The 27,378-nt window shown below is 42.6% G+C and overlaps 1 protein-coding gene across 1 annotated transcript; it reads right to left on the bottom strand.

Moving 5' to 3' along the window:
* Positions 1 to 1,694: 1,694 nt before the first annotated feature.
* LOC129186304 (RNA-binding protein 38-like) lies at positions 1,695 to 27,147 on the bottom strand. The gene is made up of 4 exons (XM_054784430.1): positions 26,580 to 27,147; positions 23,921 to 24,044; positions 21,957 to 22,011; positions 1,695 to 2,722 (listed from the first exon to the last, which is right to left on the bottom strand). The coding sequence occupies exons 1-4, from the start codon at positions 26,802 to 26,804 to the stop codon at positions 2,416 to 2,418; spliced, it is 711 nt and encodes a 236-aa protein (XP_054640405.1). The 5' UTR covers positions 26,805 to 27,147; the 3' UTR covers positions 1,695 to 2,415.
* Positions 27,148 to 27,378: the final 231 nt, after the last annotated feature.

Raw genomic sequence — 27,378 nt, forward strand, 5'->3', positions numbered from 1 at the left:
ACAGCAAAATGATGTGATTAACAAAAAAAAGTTAAAATGTTGATGCTTATAAACCTAATATAAATGCATTTTGTCACCTTTAAAAAACAAGGCCTGTTTTAACTTCAGTATAAATAACTTCTTAGCATATCTACATTGGACAAGTTTTAGCCTTTTTACACTATTAAAAGTACCAAGGTGAGCTCCGCATCCTTTCATTTTTCAGTATGTGGTCGTCAATGGAAAAAGTTCGGACACCCCTCCCTTAAAGAAAAACTGCACTTTTTGGGGGGAGTTTTGCCCATCATCCACAATCCTTATGTGAGACATGTGCGTCCTAAAGATATAAAAACAGACAAAAACAGACAGCTCAGTGCTGCACCTGTGGGACCCACTTATTCCGCCTATTACGAATTCTGAAAAATACTCCAAAAAGTGCCAACAATGCACCATTTTCATATAATGTGATGTGCATATTAACCAAGCTACAGCGACATTATTATTATTAACATTGTTACGCTGATCGAACTACGTTACTGGCGCATTGACACTTAGCCATACCACACCGAGTTGCCGGCTAGCGACGAGCTTCACCACAGACTCGCCCGCAGCGCATCAGTGCAGCGATCACAACGCCTCACACCACTACCAAAAGGTAAGGCTACATAGTCGAGATGCCACCAGCGCTGTTTTTATTTTAGAGTTTGTTAACGTTAGGTGTAGGTGTTCATTTCTATGCTGCTATGTGAAATCAATGCGCCGAGAAAGGAAGTTCCGGCAATCAACAAAATACACAAAATACTGTAAGTATTACGTTATCATGAATGTACCTGTTGCTACATGGTCACAGCATGTATATAAAACCATAAAACGCCGTTGGACAGCTCGAGCTATCTGTTTTGATCTGTTATTTTAGAACGTACAGAAAAGAGAAAGACGTACGTGTTTCCAAAAAAAGTGCAGTTTTCATTTAAAGGTGCTGTTTGTCGTGGTCATGTATTGCAATGGGGGCGCTAGCGCTCGAACGTAAACAATCCCGCCCGCTTCCTGCTCAGCGCGTGCAAGCCACACCCCACGTAACGAAAAGGTGACTTGTGCGTCTCTGTCTCTATGTGCGCCGTAGCCGTGAACGACGCGCCAACCTTTCCTTCCCGTAATTTTGAAAAAATATAGACATTTTTCATGTACAATATGTTAGATGAAACCACAGTTGGTAACACATGCTAGTCAATGGTGGTGTACTTACATATTTTGGGTGAAAAAGGTGGAATTTGGAGCCAAGCACGGTAGGATAACCTTTAAAGCAATGCAGCATATGAGTTGGTGCACTTTACACTTTAGCCAGTAGATGGCGATAAGAGTACATCCCTTATCAATAATAATGTAAGCGCATTCATTGTGGGTTGCATTTGTATAAAGTGTAGTAGCTACAGCTGTGCCTCGAGTTCATGGACTGCATTTGAAAGCTGGTTACAATCTTGAAATATGGCCGTATTACTGTTACTACTTCCTCCCCTACCCCAGTTTGCTTAACTTGGCCATACTTCCTTCCTTTTTACATGGCTCATTTGTTTTACAATATGACCTTTACCTCAATACATTTGAATGCATTAGTGTCCTTCTCAAAAAGAAATGTCTTCATGAGTCATGTGTGCCTCCTCAGGCTCAACATCATGCAACATTCATCCTGCACTGATACTGACCTCAATAAGCAAAAAAAAAAAGATCATCCAGCCTCAATCGTAATAGGAAACATTGCTTTTATTTTTGCATATTGGTACTAAAGGTTGATGTATGGCTTTGTTTAAGACAACAAATGTGGTTCCACATAAACAAGGGACGCCAATCCAGCTTGGCTAAAGCATCAGTCTGATTCTGCAGCTGGAAAAACAAAAGAAGAAACAAAGAAACAAATCTGAATAGGACAACGGCTTGCAGGAGGAGCTCCATCCTGACACTGCTGCACTCTTCTTTAACAATAGAACATTTACATCCAAAGTTAACAGCTTTGGAAGCGGTGTATCCAACAACAACTTTCCTGCTTTAAATGTAACCAAATGATATTATATTGACGATTTTATTGATTGACCAGAAAGATAATCTTAAAGAGGAGGTAATAAGAACTGCATTGGAGGAACGGAATGTTTCTAAACCTGCAATAAACTTTGCAGCATATAATCTAAGACATTTATTTTTCCTAATTTGCTGTGCATGAGCCATGTGATCGCCAGTCTCTGGGCTCATTCACTCCAGTCACTTTTCTCTTAGAAGAACATTCAGGTTGTATGAAGAAACAGTAGCAATAACATTTGTATTAATTATTACATCAAAATATACAAAAAGTCAGGAGTGCTTTCTATCAGCCCTTTTTGATTACAGCATCACCTCTTGTCCAGTCTCATCCTGATGATGTCACAGTCACATTGTATTGGCTCATCACTGTGCACGGTGGAGCTGTGGCACAGAGTAAGGGACCAGGGCCTGTGGGGGCACAGGAACCGTGGAGAGCGCGGCCAGAGGTGGGTGGGTGTTAGCCGGCGGGGTCGGGGATGCGGCGAGAGCGGGCACCGGCGTTCCAGGTGACAAGCTGTAGCTGAGGTAGCCTGGTGATGGACTGTACGGGTAGTGCTCCAGTCCTGAGGGAGTGAAGTGGGTGTAGGCGGAGCTGTAGTCCAGGTAAGGAGAGGGGAGCACCAGGTTGGGCTGGAGGAACGCTGGGGGGTAGATGTAAGGATGACCCAGCCTGAATGGACAGAAGGGACAAACAAGATTAGCATTTTTCTGTCCTACATTTAAAAAAGAAAAATTGTGACTCATTGCGTTGAATAACTGCTATTGTGAACTGACATGTATGCACGCAATAGATGCAGTGTACAACATGGTCACTGTTAGCACTCTTAGCTACATCAATGAAGGGAGAGGGGGGGAGAAAAAAAACACTTGAATTCAATGGTGCCCTTGCCCGAGGCTTCCCACTTAACCTGAATTGCCTGGGTTTCATCTGGCAACAGCAGCACAGATCATATCAGAAGAACTAGGTTACGCCCGCTGTGCTAAAATAGAAGCAACAGAACGTGACAGTAACACTCCTGTGACCAGCACCTGCAATAACGCCGTTTACCGGATGCTAACCTTTGCTGCTTACCCCTAAACACACTGAAGCTGGCGTGCATACACAACAAACTGGACCACTCTGCTGTATACACAACACACACATACAAGCATGCATGTCTGGCTGTCACACACAGTGTTCTGTGCACCTTTTAAAAATGACAGCTGCAAAATAAGCCAGCAACTTTGGTACAGAACAGACAGAACTCGTAGGGAAGTATGAAGGTTACATCGGTTCCAATAGGATTAGGAACCTTTACCACAGGTTGCCGAGGGAATGGTTTAAAAGAGACATAACATTAACTGATGGATAAAGGATGATTGCACCTGCTGTGGAAGCTGACAATAAAGTGAAGTGAACAAGTTCACAGCTCTAACCATCCACTCTTTAAAGTTAAGTTTGCAACGGATTAAAATGAAAGTGTCCGCGTGGCTCTTCCGTCCCGCCCTCCCACTCATCTATGTGCTTGCTGGTCTTCAATAAAGGTAAAAGTGATGTTAAATGTTCATTTATTCATTTCATTTGTCATTTATATGCATTTTGCATTGTGTTCTGCATGTAAATCTGGGAACGACACCGTGGAGGTGTTCCTTAGCATACAGCTCGTGTGCATGCTCGTGGTGTGCATATTAATTATTGTTTTGTGTTCATATTTTTGGGTGTCTGGAACAGATTCATTGGATTTACATTAATTCTTGTGGAAAAGCTTCCTTTGGTTTTCGTCAGACCTTTTGGAAAGGATCAGTGACAAAAACAGAGTTCGCATTTGATTGCCTTACTTAGCTACACAATAATATTCAAACTTTGGACACAGTTGTCAGTATAATAGAGTGTTCAGTTGTACACGGTATGTTGCAGAAAATATGTGAAGGACTAGTTTGCACATTCTGTGGTCCTTCTGAATGTAGTTGCATACCAAATATACCCATAATATTCTCTGCACAGCAAAGATGAGCGAACTCCCATTGTGTTTATTTGGGCTGTCAACTAATGGAGCACACGGTACATCATTACACAGTACACCTCTGGTAACTATTCTTTAAGACATTTTGGACAATTGTATGCTTTGTAGAAACAGCTTGTGGAAGGCACTTTTCTGTTCCAGCATGACTATGCCCCAGCGAGCAAAGCAAGGTGGGTGTAATTGTCAGGGTATTCACTGAGGTTCTAACCTCACTATCCATTGTTCAATCCCCCAAATGATTGTAATTTAAAAATGTTCAGAATTTCTTTTTTTTGTATTCAATTAAATTGTATTATATTCTTGCTGTCCAGATTCCGAAAGGTTCCAAAAATTTCCTTGCTGCATTGCATAAAGCCTTTTGTGTCAGTGTAATGTATTCTTAAATGCCACCAGGCAGAGATGTCCAAGCGGAGTCTTTTGAGTGGGCATCCTTGCCACCAGTTATACCACCTTGAGGTCACTTTGTGCTGAGGGCTGGTGTTGGTGTCAAGATGTGTTGAGCTGGAAACAAGCAGGGGTATCAGATCCATGTAGTTGTTCAGCATCTCTGCTTGTGGATGGCCCTGCACAACTATTATGTCTCTCAGAAGCCTGGGACCAACATTACCCACAATGCCCCACTGGGCTCCTTCTGCATCTGCTTTATGAGTCTGCTGCCTGACTGTCAGTTACATAATCTAAGTGGATAGTTGTGTTTACGTGAGGCCAGGACAAAAAAAGCAGCAGCGCAAGTACAAACCTAAAACTTGGAGGAACATGAAATCCAAACAACTGTAGTAAATGATGCCTTCGCCCCAACCCCACTCAGAATCCTGCGTCCCCTTGATTGCACGGCGACTCTCCCAGAGCAGAAGTGCAGTGTCATTCTCGAGGCCGCGTGCTGCCGTCTGACTTATCCAATGTGACAGCCGCATCGTACGAGAGAGCACTGCGCCTCGCCTCGCCTTTCCCCCATCCCGGGCATCGTTGCTAACTGTCAAGCGCACATTACTACACACACACAATATTAAAAAGCACACACGCATGGATATACTGTAGTCATCTATTTCATATATTTCAAAGTGCAAATGCTTCGACGAGTATGTGGATAGCAGTGTGTACTTGTATGTGTGTGTGACAGGCTCAGGCTAATTGGCGCAGCTGCATGGGTGTACGCTAACAGACCCATGAGAGCAGAATAACCTCCACAGACGGCACTCAGCCTCCTCTCTCGGTGGGTTCACTCCCTCACAGCCAGCTTCCTCTGTACTCCCACTCTACACTCCTCCCTTCAAAAAACATAAAAGATCTGCAGGATGAAGTGAATAGAGGGAAGACATAACAACCGTCGGGACTCCTTGGGCGAGTAAGCAGCATGAGAAGAGCGGGGAGACGTTCAGAGGTGAAGGATCAGCCATCATATCCCTCATGGCATAAGACAGCCACGCTTTTAATAGTTCAGATCCGGGATGTGAGGAGGGTGAGTCAGTCAGAGGAGAAAACACACACACACTGGAGAGGCACACAAATAACCCCCCCCGTCCTCATTCAACAAACGCACACTCAAAGCTTGAGGGAGGGAGAGAGACGATAAAGGCCAACATCTGAGCTGGACACTCTGCTGGCTCTGCTGTCAACATGCAAATGAATTTTAAATTTGACTCAGGGGATTCAGAATGAGAAAATATCCAACAAAACTGATCTTGACACAGGATGTCATAATAGCTGTGATGCATCTTAGATTGAAGTGCCTGCAAACCATGCAGAGGAAGAAAGGACAGCTTCATCAGCCTTACGCGCTACGTTTAACAGCTACATGATCCTGGCCTTTTTCCCACCAGTAGCAATGCTAATTTCAGCTTTTGAGGAACACACAGTATTTGTAAGTGAGTCACATCATTTCTGCTGTTAAACTTTCATACCTGTACTTGCATACATTTTTTGCATTTTTTGATAGACCGAATGTGGAAATTTATAAAGAAAAACACCATTTATTGTTACTAGTTGTCACAGATTGGTCATATAACAGACAAGTGAACAACATGGGAGATTCCCATGTTGTTATGTAACGCTACTCATCTGACAGATGTTACTCATTGGGGCCCTGGATGAGAGGAACAGACACCTACACTGAAAGCCCTCAAACAGTTCAAGCTAGTAGCTGAAAGCATCACTAGCTTTAATTTAATACAATGGAAAGTCCAAAGTGGGACGACGCTGAAGTCCTATGACCTCATTTCTTTTTTTTTTTGTTATTATTTAATGTGTATGATTCAAAAGTTGCACAAAGGCGACCAGTGAGATTTCAGATTATTGGACATCGACATGATTAACTCAGGTAGGGGTTCCTTTGCTTTTTGGTGTTTTTTTTTGTGGTGCCACCAAAAAATGGGTATAAGTGACGGCATAGAAGTTTACTGTACACCAGTTAACTTACTTGTATGCGATGTTCCCTCTGAGCATACATATAAACGACCTGAACATTCATTGGATCCATCCAAATCCTGAGAACTTCAGGTAGTCCAACTTCCATTGTGTGGTATTTTGTATATGAGAACAGCAAGGCGTATGTCACAATGTAGCTTTCTTTATTGTCAACCTCTGACAAAACAAGCTGTAGAACTATCTCATCCAATTAATGATCTGAATCTTGTAGGAAAACCCTAGCTTCATTTTTTCCTTGTTTACCATCTATTTTGTTAATGATTTCATTTCCTTTCTGTTTTGCAACAGCCTGTTGTGCCACAATTTCATCCTGGAAATGTACGTGAAATCGATTTACTTTAGTCTAAATAAAAAAAAATGTCAACCAAAAAACACCCATCTTCCAGTCTCTTCAGCAACACTCGGAAAAACTAGGCTACGCGTGACATTGAGTCCACACTTGCTACTTTTACAAAGCAGCCCTTTCTCATTTCGAAAAAGAGAACATCTCACCCAGATTCACCTCTACCAGTCCACCTTAAAAGAACCGCTTTGGCTTGGTGTGTAGATGTGCTGCTGCCCGTTTGTTTCGCCATAACAGGGGTTAGCGAGCACCTTGCAACTCTCTTAACTCGGCTGGCTGCCCAAAACAGCGGCATACACTACGTAACACAATGTTAATGCATTGATTGGCTGCGTAAGTAAAAAATACATCTTATCATATACTGTATGTTGTTACCGCTTGTTGTCGCCTATTATTCACGGAGTTGCACTGCAAACATGATTTTATTTACAGTTCATGTTGGATTTTAGAGGGAACATTGCTTGTATACCAGTAAAAAAATTTTTTTTTTTTTTTTTACAAATGTAAAGAGTGCAAAGTTGACTCATCTTCAGCAGTCCCCTAACTTCCATGCCTGCTCTCCCTTCGTCACATATCAAAGTTAGCAATTTTATTGTAATTTTAGTGTTATTATACAGCAGTTCATAGTTTAGAATTCATGAATTCATTTAGTACACCACTTGCCCACCCTCTTCAAAAACACCTGCAGCCATCTTTAAATTCTAATATAGTCTAAAATCGCCAAAAATTGTAAAAAAAAAAAAAGGTGAAAACATTAACCTAACGAATAAGAATGGGCGATATAAATGATAGGCCTCCGATAGATTGTAATTCTATCGCCCTATCACGATAATGCATTTTGATGATGGAATCTAGCAGTGACCCGCAAAAATGAGAGCGACAAGCTGCTTGGCTAAAGTATGTTCTTCTGCGGTGCAGAGCTACTCCTCCACATGACTTATGTTCACCTCCACGGCGGCAAATGAACTACATTTCTTTCAAGTATCATTGTTCCAGCCAAATGTGTGTTACATTTGTTTCTGCATTTTTGTTTTACTTGTCACTACTTTGTCTGGTCAGTAGAGGATGTTTTGGGTACACTGAATTGTTGATTAAGGGTCATTGTGATGTCTTTCCTGTGACGCTACTGTAAGGAATCATACAGTCTTACCGTTCGCGGGAAAGATGCCTGGTGTGCTTTATTACTTCATGGTTGAGCACTAAATTTTAACCAATAGGATTTGAATGGATGTTCAACAAAGCTGTAACCGTGATGTTATACTCAAGTACATGCCTGGACGTCCTTGATTGCTCACAGACACATCTTCCAGTAGCAAAGAAGTGTCCTGATAAGGTTTCAAAACAGGACAATAGAATCGTTATCACTGGAGGACAAGCAATAGCTAACCATGTGACAAAAGAGCTGGAGTTGACAGAAGCTATGCTAACACCTAAGCTAGTGTAATGGATGCCAACTGGTGTGGCTGTGCAATAATAGTTGGTAAAGCTTACTCCCTGAGGGCTTAAGAGCTGCGCTGGAAGAGTTGACTGCCCAAGGCTTTTCGCTCAATGGCTAGCGCTGCACTTAACTCTCATTCGGTGGGGTTCCAACCCCCAACGTGTGCATTGCCGGACTGCGCGGGTGTCCACTCTTTCACAAGCTTGAATGTGAAGTGACGACACAACAGAAGATTAAAATGCTAATGACACCAAAAAACAAATAACAGAATGAAAGTAGTCACTTAATAAAATTTTTTTGTCATACCGCTGTCATAGATAAACAAACAACTAAAAAATAGGAGGGAAATTAAGTGGTGATTTTGACACAATTTTGACACGGCCCCCCAGCAGGTTTCCTGAACCGACACCATCTTGGTTGTGACGTCACTGCCAGACTAAGTTCCGGGAACCAGATTCAAACACATGAACTCACAACAAAGCCAAGAAAATGACATATTCACAACAATAACACAATAACATTTACTGATGTTGTGTTGCGATAACTATAAGATAACACAAACAAACAAAAAAAAGGCCACGAGTATGTTTTTTTGTCAGTGACACAGACCACTGGAAAATAAAAGACCACTTAGACCTGGAATGAAACCCCATTGTATTATTCTAACATTCACAGAATAGATTTAGTAAAAAATATGTATTTACTTACGGAAATTGACACATAAGCTGCAAGATAGGCTAGAAAAACAAGTGACAGCAAGCAACTCAGGTCTACAACACTTGCGGGTGACACCGGCAACCAGGTGCAAACAAGCACAGCCATGAACACACGCAAAGTAAGCCAAATATTCCTAACAATAATACATTCACTGATATTGTGTTGTGTTTTACTGGCAGTGGTAGCTACGAGAGATAGCACATTAGCCACCTAGCTAGTGCGCCAGTTGGGAATCCACACTGCATTAGCCGCCATGAACTCTCAGCTGGATACTATGAAGCATTTCAGCAGGAGAAATGTGAATTGAATTTCTGCCACCTTGGCACGCTTTTCCACGGTCGAACGTCTTTGACTTTTTATTTCCATCTGCAGGGCCACACGGAGACTCAGTGGTTTAGCATGTTGGCCACACAGTCAGGAGATCGGGAAGACCTGGGTTTGAATCTCCCTTGGGCATTTCTGTGTGGAGTTTCCATGTTCTCCCCGTGCGTGCGTGGGTTTTCTCCGGGTACTCCGGTTTCCTCCCACATTCCAAAAACATGCATGTTTAGCATAGCGGTTAGCATGCGGCCATACTACCTTCCGGGGGAGTTTTCACATGTTATTGCTATGACTGTGTACATCCACATCCACACCATCGTCTCTCAACTTCAGAACCAGCACCCCCAATCCCTCCTCCTCATCTCCGGTGACTTCAATCATGCTTCCCTGTCCTCTGCTCTTCCCACCTTCACCCAGTACGTCAAATGCCACACAAGAGACAATAAAACTTTGGACCTCCTGTATGCAAACATCAAGGATGCATACACCTCATCCCCCCTACCCCCGCTGGGTCGTTCTGATCACAACCTCGTCCATCTCTTCACAGACTACACTCCAGTAGTGAATAGACAACCCCCTGTGAAGAGGCCTGTGAAGCAGTGGTCTGAGGAGAGCAGTGCTAGGCTCAGAGACTGCTTCCAGACAACAGACTGGGAAGCGCTCTGTAGTCCCCCTGGCAGTGACGTTGACAGCATGACTCACTGCATCACAGACTATATCAACTTCTGTGTGGAGAACACTGTGCCCTCCAAGTTGGTGCGGTGTTTTCCCAACAACAAACCCTGGGTGACCTCTGAGATTAAGGCCCTGCTGAATAAGAAGAAGAGGGTCTTCAACTCAGGGGACAAGGAGGAGCTGTGCAGAGTCCAGAGGGAACTCCGGCATAAGATCAGGAAGGGGAAGGACTGCTACAGGAGTAAACTGGAGAAGCGGCTGGAGCAGAATAATGCCAGGGAAGTCTGGAGAGGCCTGCAGACCATCACAGGCCATGGTAAAAGAGTGGGGAGAGACCAAGCCAGTGGGGACAAGATCTGGGCAGATGAACTCAATCTGTTTTTCAACAGATTTGAGTCTGCCCCCACTCCCTCCCCTACCCACTCACCACTCTTCACCCCCACATCCCCATCCCAGCCATCCTCTACCCCCCTCTCCATAACTGATGATCAGGTGAGGAGTCAGCTGAAGAAGATCAAGGCAAGGAAGGCCCCGGACGGCATCAGCCCTAGAATCCTCAAGGACTGTGCTGACCAGCTCTGTGGAGTTCTCAGGCACTTGTTCAATCTCAGCCTGAGCCTGGAGAAAGTCCCGGCCCTGTGGAAGACCTCCTGTGTGGTCCTGATACCAAAGACACTGCGTCCCAAAGAGCCTAACCACTTCAGGCCTGTTGCCTTGACCTCTCACCTGATGAAGACCATGGAGAGGATTATCCTGCAGCACCTGCAACCCCTGGTGGACACTCAGCTGGACCCCCTGCAGTTTGCTTACCGGCCTCAGATCGGAGTGGACGACGCAGTGATCTACCTGCTGCACAGATCACTGCTACAACTGGAGGACAGCGGGAGCGCTGTGAGGGTCATGTTTTTTTACTTCTCCAGTGCCTTTAACACCATCCAGCCGTCACTACTCAGAGTGAAGATGGAGAGTGTGGGAGTAGACAAACACCTGACTGCATGGGTTATAGACTACCTCACCAACAGACCACAGTATGTGAGGCTCCGTCACTGTGTGTCTGACATGGTACTCTGCAGCACAGGTGCCCCTCCGGGTACGGTGCTCTCCCCTTTCCTCTTCAACCTCTACACCTCGGACTTCATCCAGAAGTTCTCCGATGACACAGCCATTGTGGGTTGTGTTTCAGAGGGGAATGATCTGGAATACAGGATGGTCATCAAGGACTTTGTCAGCTGGAGTGAGCTTAACCAGCTACAACTCAACACCAGCAAGACAAAGGAGATGATCATTAACTTCCAGAGGAAAACATCCCATTACATACCGGTGAACATCCAGGGAGCGGACACAGAGTTGGTAGACAGCTACAAATTCCTGGGTGTTCACCTTAACAACAAACTGGACTGGTCCGTCAACACCCACGCCCTCTACAAGAAGGGCCAGAGTCGCCTCCACCTGCTGAGGAGACTGAGGTCCTTTGGTGTGTGCAGGACTCTTTTACGGACCTTTTATGACTCTGTGGTGGCCTCAGCCATCTTCTATGCTGTGGGCTGCTGGAGAGGGGGCAGAACGGACAGGGACAGGAGCAGGATCAATAGACTGATCAGGAGAGCGAGCTCTGTCCTGGACGGTCCTCTGGACTCCGTGGAGGAAGTGGGGGAGAGAAGGATGTTGGCTAAGCTGACATTCCATCATGGACAACACCTCTCACCCGCTACATGACACTGTGGTTTCCCTTAGCAGCTCCTTCAGCAGCAGACTGGTACACCCACGGTGTAAGAAGGAGAGGTTCCACAGGTCCTTCATACCGACCGCTGTCAGGCTCTACAACACCTGCACCACCTGAACCATGTTGTAGTCACTATGTATTCTTTACACTGTATTCTTTACTTGCGTATCTTGCTTGCTGCTGTAACAAGTGAATTTCCCCGCTGTGGGATAAATAAAGTACAAATACAAATACAAATGTTAGGTTAATTGGCGACTCTAAATTGTCAATAGGTATGAATGTGAGCGTGAATGGTTGTTTGTCTATATGTGCCCTGCGATTGGCTGGCGAACAGTCCAGGATGTCCCCCGCCTCTCGCCCGACGTGGGCTGGGATAGGCTCCAGCATACCCCCACGACCCAAATTAGGATAAGCGGCACAGAAAATGGATGGACAGATGCATTTCCATTTGCCCCACGAAGTTTGCCGATCTGATGAGGCAAATGTAAGCTTAATCCGTCTTGAGTGCTTCAGCAAAAGTCTTCAACACAACAAGCGGACATAATATAAAAAATATATAACAAACAACAGCAATTCATCCAGAACTGGACCACAGCATAGGACTGAGTTCCGGGTAGGACCGTCTAGTGTCGACATCACTTGCCCCAACTCCTCCAGACCCGGAAGAACTGCTGAGTTATTTAAAAAAAAAATATGATAAATGATTTAAAGATAAATACTTCAATATTTGAGTACACAACTAACACAGGAAATATGCTTTTCAATGTTAAATTTCATGGCGGAAATAAAAATATCAACATGTGTTTTGGTGTCATGAGCACTTTAAGTGCTTAGTACAAATAACGGACACCTTGCTGGAACCGTGTTACAGCTGAGAGTAAGCAGCTATGAACAGGAAATTAGCAAGTAGATTAATAAGATTCTAGAGAGAGAATAATAACACAACCTCATACTTCACAATTAATTTGACGGGCAATGTTTTTTGTGAAGGATTTGTCTTTGAGCTGTTCTCTAACAAAAGTCTTTCAATCACTCAAGAAATGTTTGGCTGTGGCAGTCACACTGATCATGTCACATACACGTGGCTTCAGAGCTCGGTCAGATCTACACTTAGTTAATACTAAATAGCAACTTCTTCTTCTCCTTTCGGCTTTTCCCTTCAGGGGTCGCCACAGCGAATCAATTGCCTCCATCTAACTTAGTCAATACTAAATAGCAACAGTCAGATTTATTTTAAGGTGCCATTGTTCGATACATTGCATCGCGATATCAAGTCACCGTTTTCTTTTGAAACATCTGTTTTAATTTGGGTTCTCACATTCAGAGAGGGGCTCATATACTGTACACCGTGTATGCCTGGGTCAGGCTCAAAATAAAAGTTACAGGAATTCCTGCCATTTGCTCGGTGCAGCTGTTTTCTCCTCATCTCCTCATCGCATCTCCTGAAGTGAATGAAGCTGCACATGAACAGTAACACTACGCCTTATGTAACACAGACCCATGTTTGCAGTCGCTCCAAAAACTGATGCCAAATGTGAAAAAACTACATTCAAGCTGCCTTTTTTAATATGGTGCCTGAACATTCAGGCACGTAGACAGTGAAACGAGGGTGAGCCGGAACTGCGGATTGAATGACTGGCTCATAAATTGTACCTTAGTTGCTCTACGTACGCTTTGCTGTATATTAAAGCAATATTTACTTACTTTACTTACTATGAATGGTGTACAGGCTGGTCTGCCAAATTCATAAAGCACTGAAGTATGTTATCCAAGGTCACCAGACGGACAATATTTTCGTTACTACAAGCCAGTGTGCCATCACATTATGGTACACATTATGATGACCACATGCCATCACGGCGCTGACAAGGCTGTTTCGGAAGTGCTGCTTAAAGGGATAGTTCACATTTTTTGACATTAAGTTGTACGACATCCCCATCAGCAGTGCAGAGCATCAACAGTGACTTACCCAACACTTGGTCGCGTGAGCAGAGTTCTAGTCGGATTTCGGTGATGAGGAAAGTAGTTCCGGTTAAAGAGTTTGCCTTCTCAAAACAATATGCGTTCAAAAGAGTCATACATCTGCAGCACAAAAATACCTCCAAAAAAACCCCCCAAAAAACTCAGACCTCACAATCGCTTGGCGTTACTTTCTCTCACTGTGCACTGCGTTCCTCAGTGACTCATAAGGTCTTCACCCGACCAGATAAAAGTACACATCCCATATTGAGTTGACAAAAGACATCCCTTATTACCGTGAGAATAAAAAAATAGTGTAAAATGTGGAGTCAATTGACAAGAGCTTGTCACAGTCTAAGCCTGTCATTGCCAGCGTGTGTGATGGCTCAGGTTTGAATATCATTGCAGTTCGACTTTTCTGAAATCTTTGTTTACACATTTTGCCGAGCTCCACTGTCTCTCTGATGGTAGCTAGCTAGCTAGCTAGCAGTACAAATTTCTATTAGAAAATTAATGAAATTCTTATTTTATCCTATTAATTGTGTTACTTTTACCTAAAAATATATTACTGAACAATGAATTCCCATGCATTAGTATTACTCTAAAAACAGGCATCAAATTAAATTCAGGTTTGTGTCAAACAGAACATTTGTTTCGCACAATTACAGGGCAAAAAAAACAAAACAGGTTGGTTGGCAACAAGATGTCCCTTATTTATTTTTGCAAAAGTTGGAAACCCTACCCGTTAACTTACCAATTTTATTTTATTATTGAATATTTTTGTTGCTGACAAACTTCTACTCAACACTTCAGCCCAGTAGTTGCAAGTCACGCGCAAATGAGCTACTTTACCAACCAACATTAACTCCCAAAGAAGAAGACGAACACCAAAGAAGAGGAATGAGGGTGGTATTGAAGCTATAATTTATATGATGTCACCAATGAAGCCTTCCAGAAGCTGGGGACAGAAACAGGATGGTTAAGGAACACAGTTGCCATTTAATGTTCAAGTATTTATCAGTAATACAGTGAAAACAATAGGCAATGTGAATATTTACTTTGGAAGTCGATTTCGGTGTGCTCCTGTAAATTATCTGCTTGCGCTTGTAAAATTGTAAGTAAAAAAAAAAAAAAAAAAGTTAGTCTGGAGCCCTGACAGGACAGTGGCAAAGATTCGTAAGCAAAAAAAGGGGCATTGTTTCTAAATAACAGCCTGGGCCTGTAATAGGAAGCAGGATTTCTCCTTATCCTAGATGACTTTGAGGATTAAGTCCGGATAAGCCGTACTATAAAACAGGATATGTGGCCACGGTAATGAGCTCAGCTGAGGTTAGGTTTCGAGATACAAGAGCCATAAACAGTACAGCCCACTGACCAATAAGAGCTCACATTCTATAAAAGCCCCGCCTACTGACCAATCAGTCGTCTCTGCAGGGTTTCGCCTAGGATTTTTTGAAGCTGTGGTGGTGGGCTGCATGGGAGGGCAGATTGCAGATGTGTCATGCCGCTGCTGTATCTGCATTTTTTTTAAAATGACAAATAGCAATTTTTTTTATGACTTATTTATTTATCAACTTATTTAACTTTTTTCAACAACCAGCAGAACATGAACTGAGAACATTGCAAAACTGTTAATTTCATGGAAAAGTTGCTGCGAGCACTTAAAGTGAGGGTCTAAAATGTCGAGCCTCCTTTTGTTAGTCCAATAGTACTATGTGAGTAGTACAAAGGTGCAACATTTTGTACTATTTGACACAAACCTATATTTAATTTGATGTCTGTTTTAGTGTAACACAAATACAATGAATATACATACAATGAATTGTTCAATAATATATTTAATTGAAAATAACAATTAACTTAAATATTTTTGTTATCAAAATCTATCTATAGTTGTATCCAAGAAGTGTATTCAACTTTCAGCACTATTAAAACTACTTTGACAAAAAGAAAGAAGAGGTGAGCTATGTGTTTTATGTGACTGCCAACATTTAAACTGCACTTGATTTACAAAGCACATCTCCACTCAGTGTGCTTATTTGCCATTAAATACAGGTGTCAGGTCTGAATAGAACACTTATAAAAATACTACAATGTGAAGCAAACATTCTTTGGTGGACTACTCAACATCAGCTGGTGAGCTACCTGTTGGAGACCCCTGTGATAATGTCAGTCTAAAGCTGTACACACTACGTGTTTCTTCGACAAAACAAAACTAGTGTTTTCAAGACAAGCCATAAGTATTTATAACGATAACATGAGCGCAAGATTGTTAAGTGACACTTAACAAAAAAGTAAGTTGTGATGATGATCGATAATTGATGTATCCCATAAACGTAATAGCCACTTGTAGCTGCGAGCTAGCTAGATGCTGCCAGCCAGGCAATATGTGTAAACAAAAATGCCAGAAAGTCAAATCAGATTGAAATGTCAGCGATCACACACACTGGCATAGATAGTCTTAGCATGTGACACGTTGTCGTCAATTGACTACACATTTTACAGGCTATTGCTCATTCTCCCGATAATGAGAAACAAAGTGAAAGTCAACAGTGTCGCGTATCTGGCCATACTGTATATGCGAAAGTGCCAGCAAGGCAGACAGGCGATTCCGGTGCATGCTTATTAAAATAAAGCACAGTGAAACATTTTCAGGATATTTTAAATAGTTTTCAAACCAACTGTGGTCAATATGTGCTTAAATAATGAGCTATATGTGGTTCTACATAGCATATACTGTATAGCCATTCCTACAATATATTACAGAAAATTGTTCTCCAAGTTTAAAAAAACACCTCAAAACACCTCAAACCCTAAGCTTTTATTTTGTTGTGGCGCACCTCCACGAACAATTACATGTAGTGGAATGCTCTGAAAAAATGACATCATCATGACAACGAACGTGCCAATTTAGCGCAGATAGCAAGACTAATTCAGTCTTTAAAAACAAGGATTTGACGAGATTGGGCTACAAAATCCTTTTCATTTCCTAGATCGTCCTAGGAGGGAATGGCTTATAGCATCTGGGCTCGTATTTTAAAGTGACACGTTGAAACTGTGCTGCTTGCAGTGCTCATGAAAAAGGACAGACAGTTTCCTTTCAAGTATTTTATTTTATTTCACATATCCAGCATCTGTTTTGTTGTTCCTCATTATTGCTGTTATGGCAGCTACTGAGCTCCTCTGCTGTAGGGTCTTTTCTTTATTATATTTTTATTTCTGTTAGCCATGTCAATGTCCACGTCATTTAAGTTTTTAAAGTGTGACCACGACCACCGACATACATAAGCATCATGCCATCATGACACGACTTTGAATATTATTTTTATTTAATTTTTATTTGCTCCCACGTTCACCTGACACCACCCGGGTTGCAATTGAAAGAAGAACAAAAACAGCCAATTACACAGTTAAACGTATAGTTCATATGTACAGTGTGTTAATGCATGTCACTAATGACGTGGCAAACTTAGGCATTCAAGTAGTCAGTAATTCACTGCCAGCCTTTTTCTTTTGCATTTAGCAGCTGCAGCCTTGTTTCCTTTAGCAAGCATAATATCTTTATATTCTTCATACTATCATAGATTGTTCTTCCTGAGTGAAGGCCCTGTGCTGCCGTTCATTATGGTTTCGCATTCGTGACGAGACAGAAAAATGGCACACAAAAGACTAATCAAGTTGGTATCCAGCTTTGTAATACCGCTTATCCTATATCGTCAATGTTTGGCTTGGTTAAGCAGGAAAACAAAGAAGAGATCCTGGATAAGGTAAACTTCATTCGTAGTACAAGCCCCAGGTGTAGCCCTAATCACATCACTGTTAAAGAGCAGCTATGTAGCATGGACAGTGAGCTACTGGCAGTCACCGTTCGGCCATACTACATCCCGCGAGAGATTTCACATGTAATTGCTGCTGCTGTGCGAGTGCCTACAGAGCATGGTGTCACAGCTGCAGACAAACCACCCACAAGCCCTTATTCTGATTCCTAGTGACTTTAATCATGCCACTCTCTCTGCAACTCTGCCCACCTTCACTCAGTATGTGAGGTGTCACACAAGGGACAATAAAACTCTGGTCTTCTTGAATGCAAATTTCAAGGAAGCATACACATCCACTCCCCTCCCCCCCTCTGATCACAACCTTATTCATCTGCTCCCACACTACAATCTCGAGAGGAAACAGCCACCGCAGAAGAAACGTGTGATGGATTGGTCTGAGGAGGCCTGTGAACGGTTGAGAGACTGTTTTAACACCATAAACTGGGACATGCTTTGCAGTCCACATGGGGAAGACATCATCCTGACAGAGTGCATCACGGACTACATCAACTTCTGTGTGGAAATCACTGTGCCCTCCAATAAGGTACAGTGATTCCCTAACAATAAACCCTGTTTCACTGCTGCCTTTCATCTCAGGGGACAAGGAGGAGCTGAGGAAAACTCAGTGGGAGCTCAAACACAAGATCAGGAGATGTAAAGGCACCTCAGCTTTGGTCAAACCTCGCTGACTTTCTCTTGACGGTACCAGACAGCCCCCACAACCCACCAGCCCACGTCAACCCTTCAGCCACCACCCTCCCCCTTCTCCATCAGTTCAGATCATGTGAGGAGGGAGTTTAGAAAGACCAAGCACAGGAAAGCTACATGTCCGGATGGCATCAGTTCCAGGCTGCTCAAGGAATGTGCGGACCAGCTCATTGGTGTGGTACAGTATATTTTAAACCTGAGCCTCTGTCTGAAAAAAGTCCCCATTCTGTGGAAGACCTCCTGTGTGGTCCCAAACCCCAAAATATCTCATCCACTTTACAGGAAGTGAAGAAAGTGAATAGATGTGAAGTGAATAAATGTACTGCAACAGATGTAAAATGGATGGGGAGAAGGATTAAATAAACTTTAATTCTTCCTACTCCTTTTGGACATGTGGAACTGTGAACTGTACTATGTGATGTATTCCATTGTAAATTGTATGCATGTTCAAATAAAATTAAACCATTACCATACCATTACCATCCTAAGGAGCCTTGACCTCCCACCTCATGAAGACCACAGAGAGGATTATCTGCCACATCCACCTACAGGCATAGTCAGCTATGGACATATTGCAGTTTTCTTATCATCCAGGCATCGGGGTGGGTGGATGATGCCATCATCTACCTGTTGCATGGGGCCTTGTTCCATCTGGAGACCACTGGGAGGGCGAAGAGAGCTCTCTTATCCAGCTCTTTTAACACCATCCAACCATCACTTCTGCGGGGGAAACTGGAGGAGGCAGGAGTGGACCATCAACTACCTTACCGACAGACCCCAGTACGCAAGGCTGCACAGCTATACATCAAGTGAGGTAGTTTGCAGCATTAGGGCTCCCCAGGGGACGGTGCGCTTACCCTTCCTGTTCACTCTCTACACCTCAGACTTCAGACACAATGTCAACCACTCCCCCCTGCAGAAGATCTGCATAACTTTTCAGAGGACTCCGCAGTGGAGGGTTGAGGGGAATGAGCAGGAATACAGGCATCATCTCTGCTGTCTCTTGTCCATTTGGACATTCGAAGAAGTGCAGAAGAAATTTGAAACAGTGACAAGAACCAGGCCAATACTGGAACACAGAGGCAAGATAGCTGCTGTGGGTTTTGTTCGGTCTTTCGAACAAATAAACTTAAGAAATTAAAGAAGGACCAAAAGAAAGACCTAGGCAGGAGTGGCAGTGGTCGACGGAGAGTGATGCCTTATTATGAGGAGCTCGACAAAGTTTTGGGCCACAGACACCAGTGTGCCAGCTTGCTGGTGCGTTAAATACCACAATGCTGGCAATTACAAAACAAAACCAACAAAACCCTGGAGGCCATTACAAAAGAAGACCCAGGCACAGTCAGGCCTGCCAGGACTCCCGTAATTTGTATTTGTTCAATTTAACGTTGACCAGACAGTTTTGGGTGTAAATACTAGCCTGCTGTTAACGTTAGAATGCTAGCTTGCTATTGTCGAATGAATGAAAGCCTCGCCACCCTCCCTTTCTCACTTGTGCGTACAGCAGCAAACTAGTTTAATTGTAAACCTATAGTCATGTAAGTAACATTCATTGTGCAACTGTGTTCTAGTTTAATATGTTTTTATTTTTCTGTCAGAAAACAGTGGCGATGAGATGGATCATCATCCTCCCCTCACTACGAGCTCCCCACAAACCCGAAGCCTGCATAACACCCGACAGACCCGAAGTGGAAATATTACATTTTTACCTGGAAATAGTGTGCAGTGCCAAGGACTATAGTGAGTTGTGTTTATAAAATGTTTTCATTAAAAAATGGTCAGCACTTGAAATTTCCTTATCGGAGGTCATTCCTCCCCACAGCCATGAGACTTTGACACATGATTGTAAATACTGTTATGTGCAATATGTGTATTATTCTAGTTTTATTCTTTTTTAATTTTATGACTTTTTACATTTTTCAGCACATTTGTATCAAGTATTTTTAATTTTTTGTCCTGTTTACATTGTATCCTTTTCCAACTGTATGTCAATTTAACATTGCAACTGTGGAACTTCCCCAATGTGGGATAAGTAATGTCTATCCTACCCTATTCTATCAACATGATTTAAAAATTGATAATTAAAATATGATGACATATTGTTGCCTTAAAGCATGAAAGTACATCTGCTCCACAGACCTTAATGCTTAAATATGAGCGTGTTTGTACACGAATAAACACAGAGCTGCCTCCTGTGTGTTTGTGGGTCTTTTGGGTGTGTGTGTGTTCTCTCCTCTTTGTTTCAGTGGAAAGTGTCAAAGCTGCAACTGAGATTCAGAAAAAAGGCGACTCCCGCTTTTACGTGAAAGTACACCCTAGCTGTAGGAGATTTCCAATCAACCCATCATCACTCATTCAAGGACTCATCTGGGTCAGCCTCAGTTCCCTCATCACTCATTCAGAAAATGAGGACTGCAATATTAATAGCACTTGGGGCAGTTGAGGTTTTTAATGGACTTTTTTTTTGTAGCCTCCAGATCAGAACTTGGAATCTAGCAGAAAGGATGCACACGCAACACAAACACTGCATATACTGCTAGTTGCTGACCAAAGAGCGTTCTTTTTGGTGAAATCCAAAGTGAAAATGCAACAGCACCTCCTTAAAACGTAAACCGACAGTTGTGACCGTGGTCAACCATGTCATCACCAAAGCGACATGAAGCCATGTCAAGTCAGCGTATCGTCTGACTCATCTGTTCTCAGCTTACACAACAGGACGCCACTCTGTGCATTTTCTTAACAGCTCTGGCAATGAATCATCCTCCTTGTTTCACTGAGTCATTAGTGTTCTCCATTGGATGTGGCAGCCTAAACCCTTTCCCCCCCATCAAGCAGGACAGTTTGGTTCAGTTGGGTAAGGTATCACTTTGTGTGAGCGTCCGTTGTCAAAAGCTGCAAAGGGTACCAAAATGCTCAACCTGTGCTGTCACACATATCCTATTTGTACTAAAGTACCTAATGATTTGAGCATCAACACAAGGAACAACTGAGCATCTATCCCTTTTTCTCTCTGGACTAATGTATTGAGAGGCCATTACAGTTGTTCGCCATTTGCAGCTATAGCTAGCGAGTTGATACAGAGTTCAAGTCTGCCAGGTTAGCATAAGCACAAGTTAGCGTCGTGAGCAAGGGAATGCAAAAATGAATGAAGGAACAAAAGCAATGGTTTCTAAGACAAACGCCACAGCCCCAGTGTGGGAATATTTCACTTTTAAACAGAATAAACAGGTGAGTGCATGAACACCGACGTGCCATTTGTTGGAAAGTAGACGATGAAGAAGGGCAATACGAGCAACTTGCATGCGCACCTCAAACATAACCATCCTGTCCAGTTTTCCCAACTAGGAAAAAAACTACCGCAGCAGAGCCTTCGTCCCGACTGTGATTTCTATTAAAGTGCCAGATGCCATACAAGTAATGAAAAAATGGTCTCAAAATATGTTGTCAATAATATCGATTATCGATGATAATTTGTGGGACAATTATCATCCAGCAAAATTTGTTATCGTGACAGGCCTAAGTACATATAAAACATTGAATCAAATTGGGATGTTTTAGTGACTGCAAGAGTGTGATTGGATAATAGCAGCTGTGTGAGTGTGAGTGTGCGTGTGCATGTGCATGTGTGTGTGTGCAGGGACGTTTAACTAAGTGGCTTGCTGCATCAGTGAAGCCCAAGTCAACCATGAGTGAAATCCAGAACCCAGTGTCTCGTGTGTTTAATAGACCAGAAGAAGAGAAAGTCAACATCGCAAATACAAGTATTGAGTCTTACCCGTAGTGCCTCTGAGCCCATGCAGGGTGGACTTGCTGAACCCTAGCAGAGAGACCTGCGGACAAATGAGAAGCAGTCGTGAGGCGAGAGGCATTCTGTCACTTTCTGCTTGTTCAGATACAAGCTTGTACACAAGGATATTGCTGACTGACTGCCAGGCCCTTGACACACAACGTCTGTGACCTCGCTGCCTCCAAGGTTCATCTGGAATGAGCTGATTCTGAGTAAGAAGGGGAAATGCATCCCTCGCTTCATTCCTCCAGCCAAATGTCCTTCTGTTGCTTCTCCTGTTCTCCATCATTTCAGCATCCCTTCTCTTTGGTCCAACTTAAAACAGAAATCTTTTTTTTCTTGCTTGCACAAAACACAAAGAGGCAACAGACCCATCCCCACTTGCTCTTCTTATTCTTTCCCTTTCACTCGTTGCTCTCAAACACAAATAATACCAAGCACTGCCATGTCCCATCAGCTGCATGCATCACAGCACTGGCCCACCGACGAAGACACACACTCAGTTGTTGTTGGCTGTTAGTCAATCGCACCTACACGCAACTGTTTTAGCCGGAGAGCTCCAAAGGGGGGCTGTCAAGGTTTGGTGTGCAGCAGGACGTTGGAGGGAAAACGTGAAGCATGTGCTCTGGTGGTTCACACTGAAAATGCCCAGCGGCATGCAAGCTGTGCATGAACCCGAGTGGAAAACGTACGGACAACAAAGACTGGATGAATGGTGGCCATGAATGTTTTAACTTGATTGTTACACACGATTTTACTGCTTTTTTAGGTTAATCTCTTCTTTTGATTCAGGCTGTGTCCTTAAAATTCCAGCAGAGGTTAAAAACCAACACATACTTTTGTTATTTTTGTTAAGTTTACACTTTGTTAGCAATGTCAGCAGGAACACTTTAGCTTATTCACATAGTATGCCATTTAATATTATCATATAGCTACATTTTTTTCTGTAGTTTATGCCGCAATGATTAAATATACTGCATGTATATACACTGTACAATACAGTAAATTCCGGTGTACAAGCCACTACTTTTTCCTCAAACTTTGAACCCTGCGGCTTATACATCGGTGCAGCTAATTTATGGCTAAAAGCTACATTTCCCATGATGCTTGGTGTGGTCGTGTTCTATTCTTGGGAAATCTCCTATAGTTCAGAACTACTACTAATCCTTTAAATATGTATCTCTAAGCGCAAAAAAAAAAACGTTCAGAAAACAACCATAAAACGCTGAGAAGCCACCATTCTCGGCGTTTGCTAACCCTCTGCTCTCGCTGAGTGGAGCTGGTTATGCATGCACACACTCCAGTTTACAATGAGCACAATTTATACTGAAATCAAATGTAAAACATTGTTGGATTTTGTTTATACCAAAAATACCATAAATATACCGCCAATTAATCACGACATCCTAACAACAAAATTAGAAAGGTACGGAATCAGAGGATTCATTTTGAAATAGGAAGCAATTTCTAAAGCTAGGAGAATACACATCTGCAAGTTTACATGTTACGTGTGGAGTACCACAGGGGTCAATATTGGGACCAAAACTGTTCAATTTGTATATCAATGACATCTGTAAAGTGACAAAAGACTTAAAGTTGGTATTATTTTCGGATGATACTACTGCCTTTTCTTCTAGGGAAAGCACACAAGAGCTAATTTAAAAAAGTCACGTGTAGACGCGTTGTGCACATTCGCAGTGATAACCCAGTAGTGACAAGCTTCCATTCATTCCATATTTTAATATAATATCTGAAGAATGTTCGTCATTGTTACTCAGCCAAAGATATGAGATAAAGATAAAACAACAAATTCAGATGGGGTCAAGGAGCACAAACAGGTTGATGAAGGTTGGTGACAGTAAAAACAGAAAGTTGTTTCCAGAAGAAAGAAGTGTACAACAGTTGACAGGGAGGAGACTGAGGGCATAGAATGTCTTGAAAAACACACTCACTTGTCTGTGAGCTGCGTGGTTTGGCTCCCAAGTACGCCAGGTTGACATTGGCCTTCCTGCCATCAATGATGGGGTTTGCATCCTTGCACGCCTGCTCTGCGGCCACTCTGTCCGCCATGGTTACCTGTTGACACAATATCCCGTGGGTTAAAACCGCCCCAAAAAACAGCCTTAAGTGGACTGGCCCAAAGGGAGCTGCTGTCCTTGTCTCTCTGCAAAAGACAGGTACAAATATACGATGGGGGGGTTATTAATATGTTTCCAGCTGAAGTTCAGCTGCATGTTAAGTTAGCGTAGGCTGCTACAGTATGTGGGAGGGTTTTTTTTTTCCCCAGAGTGGGATAGCAAAGATGAGCAACTGGAATCTACCTTGAGGGAGTGAGTTTGAGGAGTGGGCAGATAGCGTGGGAAGGGGAGAGCTCAAGGTCAAGACACAACAAACACATCACACTGTACTGCAGCAAACACAAATAGATGCTCAGCGCGAGACTTTTGCAGCATCCTCTGCAAACAAGGAAACACAGTTTGAGATCTGCTGGAGTTCGCCATGCTGCTGCAGGGAAGCAGGCTGCTTCGGGATATCAGGAATGAAATGACCATGCTATGGCTCAGTATAAACACACACACACACACACACACACAGCATCCTGGCAGTGGGGGAAGTAAAAATGAAACTAACGCCACATTTAAGCAGTACAGGAAGGGTAAACCCTGATCTGGTTTATGTTCCCCCACAGCGTAAGCAGGATGGCCATAGCTGTTTCTGCTATGTCTCGAGACGCTGCCAATGAATTCAACTAGGAAGTATATTTTGGCAGGGAGCAGAATGCTCGGTTTCTGTGTAAAAAAAACAAAATAAGCAAAAAGCATCTTGATGTCTATAGTATTGGTTTTTTTTTAAATAGTGCTCTTTGTGTTCTTCTCAATGTTACACTGAAGTGATTATTTCTATCAATCAGTGGAAAAATTACTGTGGGGGGCAGAATAGTAGTATGTTTACTTTCCACTGATATAGTCACCCATACGGGAATCACCACAACACTTGTGTACTTGGGCGCATATATACAAACAAGTGTCAAGTGTAAAATATATGGCGTGAATGAATTATCAGTAATAGATATAGGATGAAATAAGACATGGTCAATTGTGCAGATGTAACCAAGTGATGCTCCTTAATGTAACTTGTTAAAGCAGGGATGTCCAAACTTTTTCTAGAGAGGGCTGCATATGTTCAATTCAAAAGGATGCGGGGGGCCAATTACATATTTTTTTGCAAAAAGGCTAAAAAAAAAAAAAAAAAAAAAAAAGAGAAGTTTTATATGTATTTAAAGAAAAAACTTTGTGTTAGCTTTGTGTTATAGGTGACATAGCATGTTATTATTAACTATTTTTACACCTTTTAGGTCCTTTTTCCCCATTGTCGCTGTTCTTTTTTGTTTGTTAAATATCTAGAATGTGCCACAAGCCAATAAAAAAAACAAGCTGCGGGCCACAAATTGCCCCCGGACTGTAGTTCAGACACCCCTGTGTTAAAGGAATCATTTGCAACTTGCTCCAAATGGCATCTTTTTAAGCCAAAAAGCTAGTATAGGATACCATTAGTGGTTTAGACTGAACAAAATCTAAACCACCTTAGACTGAACAAAATCTAAACCACTAATGGTTGAACAAAAATGTCACAATTACTAATTAAATTGCATACAAATTGTCATTCAGTCCGAGTAGATAAAATGACTAGAAGTCTGAGAGATGCTACCAACAATTTGCAATCATGCTGTTGTTACGACAGGCTACACATTCAATTGAAGCAATGAGTATATTCAATTAGAAGCTAAACTTTGTCAAATTGCTATAATTAGCTGACGACTATCATAACTAATGTGTGTATGCTTGAAGCACGTTCCAAAGTCAGTGCCTTCAAAAAGTCCCTTTGAGCATGTGTGAAACAAATAAACCAAACCATACACTTTATGGAGATTACAATTAAACTAACATGCATGTTTTGGGGATTTGTGAGGAAGCCAGGGTAATCAGAGAATAAAAAAAAAACCCACCCACACACACACACACAAACAGAAAGCACATGCGAACTCCACACAGAGATGTTCCAAAAAGAGGATTCCAAATCGGATCTCCACACTACTATGCCCCTGTGCTTCTTTCAGTGTTTCACAATATTTTTTCCAGTAAACAATGTTAAAATGTTGCTTTAAAAATGCATAGAAATGTTTTGGGATGGCCACAGTTTGACTTGGGAACAAATTATTTCTATCACCATACTTTCTAATGACAAAACCAGTTTAAAAGCAAAACAAATCTAGGGTCAAGCAGCATCCCTGTTGTGGTTAAGGGTCAAGGGTCCCGCCTGCCGTACTAAGGTTCGTTTGTTAACATGACAATTAAGTTTCATTCAATTTTGATATCCTCCCATGCACAGAAAGACATCTGTCCCCTACTGCAGCACTGGTTCCCAAATTAACACACAAGAGCATAGTTTGTCGTCCTCGGGTTAATGTGTAGATAATGAATGACACACTTATTAAAAATAACCTGCTTATACGAGCACGTGACTGGCACCAGCACACACAGAGACGATGCTCGGGACTCAAAATGTACAAAGTGAAAGTAGCTTTAGCGTCAGAACATGTAGGCTACTTACAAAGCCGTATCCCCTGGACTTGCCGGTATGTTTGTCCGTGATCACCACCGCCTCGTCGATGTCCCCGAAAGTCTGGAAATATTTCCGAAGTGAGGTGTCGTCAGTGTGATAAGGTAACCCACCGACGAAAATCTTCGTGTAAGTTGTGTCTTTCTCCGCGGTGTTGGGCTCCATTATTTCTAAAGGAACCCCGAGCAGCTGACTAAAGAAGAGGGGCGATGTCATTAGTGTGGAATAAATGAGGACAAAAGAATAGAAAGACAAATCCAAAAAAAGAGGAGAGGAACACTCGCCGACACGGAGATGCTACAGTAAAATAGCCATGGCTACGCATGTAGCAGGACACAGCTTTTGGATGGCAAGTGATAGTGTGTGAGCGGAGTGTTCGCTTGTCTCCAGTTCCGTCAAAAAAAGACAAAATATTGAAGCGTGGCGAGGCGGTGAGGCGTGTTCTTGTGCACTTGCTGTCCAATAGACGAGCCGTGCGTCTCCTCCATGCTAACGCCTGCTGCTCCACCTATGGAACGCCACACTCAGTCACTTCCTGTAGACGAGGCCTTGATCAGTTAATCATTCAGTTAAGGATTCAGTTAGTTAAAGGACAAAAAGACAACTTTTCTGAAAAATAAACCTATTGTAGCATATTTCTTGTATTTTCATTCCCTGGGTCTGAAATGAAAACATGAAAACCGTAAAACACTCAGTTTAATTGACAAAAGGTGTAAGTGTGAATGCAAATTTTATGTATAAACCCCATCCATTTTCTGGTCCTCTTTTGGATCACAAGTCAGCTGGAGTT

This window comes from Dunckerocampus dactyliophorus, chromosome 1, assembly GCF_027744805.1.
Source record: "Dunckerocampus dactyliophorus isolate RoL2022-P2 chromosome 1, RoL_Ddac_1.1, whole genome shotgun sequence".
Lineage (NCBI taxonomy): Eukaryota > Metazoa > Chordata > Actinopteri > Syngnathiformes > Syngnathidae > Dunckerocampus > Dunckerocampus dactyliophorus.